This window comes from Stenella coeruleoalba (assembly GCF_951394435.1).
Source record: "Stenella coeruleoalba genome assembly, chromosome: 12".
NCBI classification, from domain to species: Eukaryota; Metazoa; Chordata; class Mammalia; order Artiodactyla; family Delphinidae; genus Stenella; species Stenella coeruleoalba.
The window spans coordinates 64,080,132-64,087,001 of NC_137158.1; the positions used below are offsets into that span (position 1 = coordinate 64,080,132).

The following is a 6,870-nucleotide window of genomic DNA, read 5'->3' on the forward strand; positions in this document are numbered from 1 at the left end:
CCTGCGCCCCTCAGCTCGGAGCCGGGAAGCAAGGGCAAGCGGGAGCAGCTGGCCATGCGGGAGAACAGAGGACCGCGCCCCGAGAGCCCGCCTGGCTGGGTGCTAGGTGCCCGAGGGGCGCAGGTCCGGTCCCGCTTGCGGCCGCTGCCGGGGCTTCCAACCGCAGAGCGTCCTCCCTGACGGGGAAACCGCACGGGACACAACCCAACGCAGCTCGTCACCTACTTACAAATCGCTGTCGCTAGGATTCCCGCCACTCCTCTCAGACCAGCCCCCCACCCCTGCCACTTTTCGGAGTCCCCCGCCCCCGTCACTGCCTCCCCGGAGCTGCGGGGCAGTCGGACGCGGAGCCGCAGAGCCGCGAGGACGCCCGGCTGGAGCTGCCCTTTTGCAGCCGAGCCGGCGCCCCCTGCCCTTCACCGTGGTGTTGGGCGGGCTCCCCTGCCGCCCTCGCTCCGCTCCTCTCGGCTCTCTTCCCCGCTCTCCTTCCGCAGGTCTCGGAGCTCCACCACCGCCGGGTGCGGCGGGGCAGGCGCGATGCGGCAGCTGTGCCGGGGCCGCGTGCTGGGCATCTCGGTGGCCATCGCGCACGGGGTCTTCTCGGGCTCCCTCAACATCCTGCTCAAGTTCCTCATCAGCCGCTACCAGTTCACCTTCCTGACCCTGGTGCAGTGCCTGACCAGCTCCACCGCGGCGCTGAGCCTGGAGCTGCTGCGGCGCCTCGGGTTCATCGCTGTGCCCCCGTTTGGCCTGAGCCTGGCTCGCTCCTTCGCGGGGGTCACCGTGCTCTCCACGCTGCAGTCCAGCCTCACGCTCTGGTCCCTGCGCGGCCTCAGCCTGCCTATGTACGTGGTCTTCAAGCGCTGCCTGCCCCTGGTCACCATGCTCATCGGCGTCCTGGTGCTCAAGAACGGCGCGCCCTCGCCGGGGGTGCTCGCGGCCGTGCTCATCACCACTTGCGGCGCGGCGCTGGCAGGTGAGCGGGACCCGCGCGGACCCCCGGTACACCCCACCCCACCAGTCAGAGACCGCGGAGATCACTTAGGGCAAAGCCCTCACTTCCAGATGGGGAGACTGAGGCAGAGAGAGGCGGAAAGCTTTGAACGTGGTCGCTCGGCTCGAAAACGGTACTTCTGAGACCCAGCAGAGCCTTCCCCACGGTTCCGGCCTCCCCCTTTCAGAGCCCCCTCCCCCGCCCCCCGTCCTGGCTTCCGACCCCCGCCCGTCTCACTCCGTATCGCCCTTCCGTTCTCGCCCTCACCCTTCCGTCTTCCCCCTTTATTCGTTCCTTCCTCCGGGAGGGGTGGGAGAGCAGCCTGAGCCTGGGAGCTAGAGTCCCCAGACCAAGACGGATGGAGGAGGCCGTGAACTTCCCTGGGTCACTCGGGGCCGGAGTAGGGAGGGACGACGGGAGCCAAGCTGGAGCCACGGGGCTAGTTTGGGATATCCGGCGCCGCGCGGGGGCCTGCGGGCGCGAGGCAGAGGCAACTGGATTGAGACCCGTGCGGGCCGGGCTTGGAGGACTGAGCGAGATGGGAGCTGGCGAAGCGGGGTGCCTTCATTCGAGGGTCGAGGGGAGGGTGTTCTTCGCCCGGTTCCCAGCCCGCCGGCGGTTAGAAGCCACTAGCCGGGGCCCGCTCGCTCCTCCGGTGCCCCCCGGAGGCGACAGGCGTACCACGTGCCTGGGTGACATCCGTGCCAGCTCGGGAAGCCACAGCGCCTACCCCGAGGGCATCTGCGCTGTCCTGGGCCTCTGTCTTGGATAGAGGTAGACGGGAGACCCCCGGGGATAAGGAAGGGAAGGAGCGCCTCTCCTGCCTCGAACTGGGCATTGGCTGAACTTGGCTCTTCCTTTCGATAAGCGTGGGTAGAGCTGGGCGCGAACCCTGTCTACTTTCCAACAGACGCCTTTGCCCCAGTGGGTACCCACCCTTGCCAACCCGGTGTCTCCTCTTTTTCCTTCCTGCCCTGGCTCCTCCGGCCTCTTGATGCGCTCCAGGAGCCGGCGACCTGACCGGCGACCCCATCGGGTACGTGACGGGCGTGCTGGCGGTGCTGGTGCACGCCGCCTACCTGGTGCTCATCCAGAAGGCGAGCGCCGACACGGAGCACGGGCCGCTCACCGCGCAGTACGTCATCGCTGTCTCCGCCACCCCGCTGCTGGTCATCTTCTCCTTCGCCAGCAGCGACTCTATCCACGCCTGGACCTTCCCCGGCTGGAAGGACCCGGCCATGGTGTGCATCTTCGTGGCCTGCATCCTGATCGGCTGTGCCATGAACTTCACTACGCTGCACTGCACCTACATCAACTCAGCAGTGACCACCAGCTTCGTGGGGGTGGTGAAGAGCATCGCCACCATCACGGTGGGTATGGTGGCCTTCAGCGATGTGGAGCCCACCTCTCTATTCATTGCCGGAGTCGTGGTGAACACCCTGGGCTCCATTATTTACTGCGTGGCCAAATTTTTGGAAACCAGAAAGCAGAGCAATTACGAGGACTTGGAGACGCAGCCTGGGGGAGAGGAGGCGCAGCCAAGTGGAGACCAGCTGCCGTTCGGCTTGGAGGAGCTGCCCGCGGAGGGTGGAAGTGGCGGGTCGGAAGGTGGGACGGCAGCAGGTGGCTCCACTCAGCAGGGTGGGCAAGAGGCGAGGGGCGGCCCCAGAGGAGTCCCGCTGGTGGCCGGGAGCTCGCAGATCTCACACAGTCCTGCAGAAGTGAGCAAGAGGTCATTAAAGGATACTTACCTGGAAGTGTGGAGGTTAGTTAGGGGAACCAAGTACATGAAGAAGGATTATTTGATAGAAAATGAAGAGTTACCCAGTCCTTGAAAAGGAAATGCATATATGTATATATGTACATACACTTATTTTCTATGTTAGAGATGACATATTTTAATGAGGAGCCGCCCAATATTTTGCTTTGAGGAGTGGGGAAGGGAAGCAAAGAAAGAAGCTGAAACGCCTGACAGCAACAAAATTAGCAACGGCGTGTGAATAATTTAGCGCGAGTTTAGCCGAGCATCACAGAGACAAAAGAATGTGAAGGTGACTAACAAATTAAGGCAGGGTTTCCGGCTGCAGACTCCTGGCAAATTTTTTTCATTATGACCATAACCACGTATCTGCATGTACCAAGAGTCCTTCAACCACCCCCTACAAAGATGGAGTGTAGAAATGATGGCAGCGCTTAGTAAACTCAAAGATTACATGCAGGGGCACCTTTTTGATGATAGTTAGATCTATAGTTTTTATGGCCAACTGGGAAGAGTATATTATTGAAATGACATTTTTAAATACACTGATGTTTACTGTTTATAGTCATCTGAAATATGTTTCCTCTAATATTTCCTCACTTTTAAAAAATATATAAGTGCTCTACTATTCTATTATATATTGGTAGAAAATGTTAAAGCTATTTTGAAACTGAATCCTTAGCTTTCATCATGAAGTTTAAAGTTGGCTTTTAGTAATTATAAAAACAATTGGAGAGGTTGTTTTGGTTCATTGCTTTATAATATTTATTACTGAATGCCATAACCTTTTTAAAAAACAGTTTGACTGTGTCCAGTATTCTCTCAAGGAAATGCAACGGCTGACGTATAATTCAGTATTAACTGAAACCGAAACAGAAATGAGACCGTTCTGTTAAGCTAGACCTTTCAAGTTGCACTGCACATCCAAACCGTGTTACAAAAAGAGCAACTGCTATATTCACTTTATGATATTTTTCTATCTTAAATTTGTCAAAATAAAGTATGAGTCTCTCTGCTAAAAGGGATAATGTTAGAAATTTGTTCTAGACACATCTGTGTCCTCTTGCTGTTGTGTGGCGTGTGTTTGCCTTCCATGGTGGTGTTTTAGTCTCTGGGATGCAGGGCCCATCCCATCAGGAGCTTCCTAAATTAGCATGGCAGTTTGGTTTCAAACAACAACAGCATCAAAACACTCTCATTTTCCAGTCAAGGAAAAGTAAAGTAAAATAAAGTCCTGCCTCATGCTGCAGTGTGAAAGCCATCCACAGCTGACTTCAGTTAACATAGAGTTTGAGACATAATAGTAGCGGGCAGCCAGGGGGAAGTCTTCCTGTCAGCCCTCTCCTGGAGAGGTACTTGGAGGGTGAAGACACTCATTATTTGCCAGCATATTTCTGAGAGTCTCAGATGGTGGCGTCCTTTATTTTTCTTTATTTTTCCAAAAATCAAAACAGAGCAAAAAGCAGAGGCGTCAGTTTGTCTCCACAAGTTGGTTAAGTGACATTGTAATGGTTTGTAATGGTTTGTGACTGGGTCTGGTTGACTTGTTCTCACGGCAGTTGATTGTTTCCATAGGTACCTCTACAAGCCATTTAAGATGTAGGAGCTCTCACTTGGCTGCAGTTAGGAATGGTTGGCTAGAGTTATACTGGCTTCTTTCAAATTAAGTGTTAGTTGTAATGCCGGCATGCCAGAAGGCAACATCCTGCTGCAACTCTGTGAAGCTGAGAATTAGTGAAAAGCAGCGAAGTTGAATGAAGTATATATATTTTTGTTAAGTCCACTATCAGGCAAATGGATAAAATGATTGTTTTTCACTGAAAAAAGAATTCCTTTTGGTTAAAACTGTTGGTTTGCATTTATTACAAAAAGATTAACTCTTTTCTGTCAATAAACTTGTGGAGACACTGTATCAGTTAGAATTCTCCAGAGAAACAGAACCAAGAAGGTGTGTGTGTGTGTGTGCATGTGCGTGTGTGTGTGTGTGTATACTGAACCTAGAAGATCTATCTATCTACTTTAAGGAATTGGCAACTGTGGGAGTTGGCAAATCTAAAATCTGTAAGACAGGCCAGCAAGTGGGAAACTCAGGTGGGGCTTTTATGTTGCAGTCTTGAGGCAAAATTCCTTCTTCTGCAAACCTCAGTCTTTGCTCTTAAGGCATTCAACTGATTGGATGAGGCCCACCCACATTATGGAGGGTAATCTCCTTTACTCAAAGTTTACTGAGTATAAATACTAGTTATATCTTAAAAAGTGTCTCCACAGCAACATTTAGACTACTATTGGACCAAACAACTGGGCACCACAGCCTAGACAGTTGTCATAGAAAAGTAACCATCACAGACACCTATGGTAGGAGGGGTGAGAGGGGTATGATAGGATAGAAAAAAACCAGGAAGATCAAAAGTGTCACATGCATTGGTTTGGGCAAAGCTTGGGAGTCTGTCCGTGGAGCAAGCAAGTCACAGGGCAGGGCAGCATAGGAGTTAGTGCTGGAGCTCAGCCACAGGTGGGCATGATTAGGTGGCAGCCATGGCCTGGTTTGCAAATCCTTCCTCCATGGTCAGTAGCACTTGAGTCCATCCACAGACTCAGGTCCACCCTGACCTTTGGGCTCTGTCAAGGCATTGAGTCAGGCACGAAGGAGGCTTCTGACATTCTCCAGAGTATCACCATGGGAGGGACTCAGCTGGAAGTCACAACTGTCGCGTGAGTGACCCAGTCTTTGTGCCCATTTCTGACAACTTGGATTCTCCCTTTTTCTGAGAATAGGCCCCCACCTTGTACGCCTTTTGGTGTCTGGTCCCAACTGACAATCTGTTCCTCTATCAATTCTTCAGGATGGAGGCCCTGCCTCACACTCACTTGCCACTTCTCAGCTGGAATCTGTCTGTGGAACACAGCATGATGTCAGGCCTTCTCAATGCTGGCCCTGAGCTGGACCCCTACCCAGATTCTGTCTAGCCCTCTATTGTTAACTGAGTTATAGATCAATCAGAAGCTCTGGGGTAAAAGATTTCCCAGAACTGTGCAGGTGAGAGGGTGTGTACATGCTACTGTGGGTTGCTGAACAGAGCTGAAGCAGTGACCTAAACTTCTATCAGACTAGCCATCCTGAAAAGTGGTGTCAGAGGGCCTACTAGTCTGTATGATTAATAGCAATAGTTCACCAAGACAAAGCTGGGTGAAACTCACAAGTCCTTACCTGACTGAAGATTTTTTTTTTTTTTTTTTTTTTTTTTGCCTTTTAGTTTGAGAAGTTTCTATTAACCTATCTTCAAGCTCACTGATTCTGTTTTGACCATGCCCAGTCTGTTGATGAGCCCATCAAGGTCATTCTTCATTTCTGTCAGTGTTTCGGTTTTTTTAAAAAACTTGTAGCATTTCCTTTGAATTCTTTCTTAGAGTTTCCATCTCCCTGCTTACATTGCCCATCTGCTCTAGCATGTTGTCTACTTATTCCATTAGATCCATTAGCATATTAATTATAGTTATTTTAAATTCCCTGTCTGGTAATTCCAGAACCTGTGTCAAATCTGAGTCTGTTCCTGATGCTTGCTTTGTCTATTCAGACATGTTTCATCCTTGTTACTTAACATGCCTTATAACTTTGTTGTTGTTCTTGAAAGCTAGGTGATGTATGGGATAATAGAAACTGGGGTAAATATGCTTCTAGTGTGAGATTTCATGGTAATATTGACTTTGTTTAATGTTTACTGCAACTGTTGTCTTTGGGCTTCTCTAAGAGCTCCTCCTTAAATAGAGTTTGACACACCTCAGCTCTTACAGCTCTAATCCACTCTTATTAGATTGGAGCCTTGTTGGTGTGCTGGTAAAGTGTAGGGGCGGGGACGTGTTCTACAATCTTATTATTACATCTCAGTCTGTTAGTGGCCTGTGTCCCTGGGTTGTGACCTTCACAGGTGTTTCTTAGCCTTTTCTTTTTTCTCCACTTAGATGATACAGGAAGACCAGAGGGGCCTCCAGTGGGAAAAATGCCCTTTCCCCAGGGTGGGAAAGTCTGGTAAGTCCCTGCCGCTGGAGAGTAGGCCTCTGTTGTGAAGAACCCTCTGGGCATATTTCAAAATGATTACTCTTTCCCTCCCTCTGCCAG

At 51.5% G+C, this 6,870-nt stretch overlaps 1 protein-coding gene across 1 annotated transcript; it reads left to right on the forward strand.

The window, feature by feature from the left end:
* Window positions 1-537: 537 nt before the first annotated feature.
* On the forward strand, window positions 538-2,847 carry SLC35D3 (solute carrier family 35 member D3; the record flags this gene model as incomplete). The annotated part of the gene is made up of 2 exons (XM_079938953.1): window positions 538-976; window positions 2,000-2,847. 2 exons carry the CDS (start codon window positions 538-540, stop codon window positions 2,827-2,829), a joined length of 1,269 nt encoding a protein of 422 aa, XP_079795079.1. The 3' UTR covers window positions 2,830-2,847.
* Window positions 2,848-6,870: the final 4,023 nt, after the last annotated feature.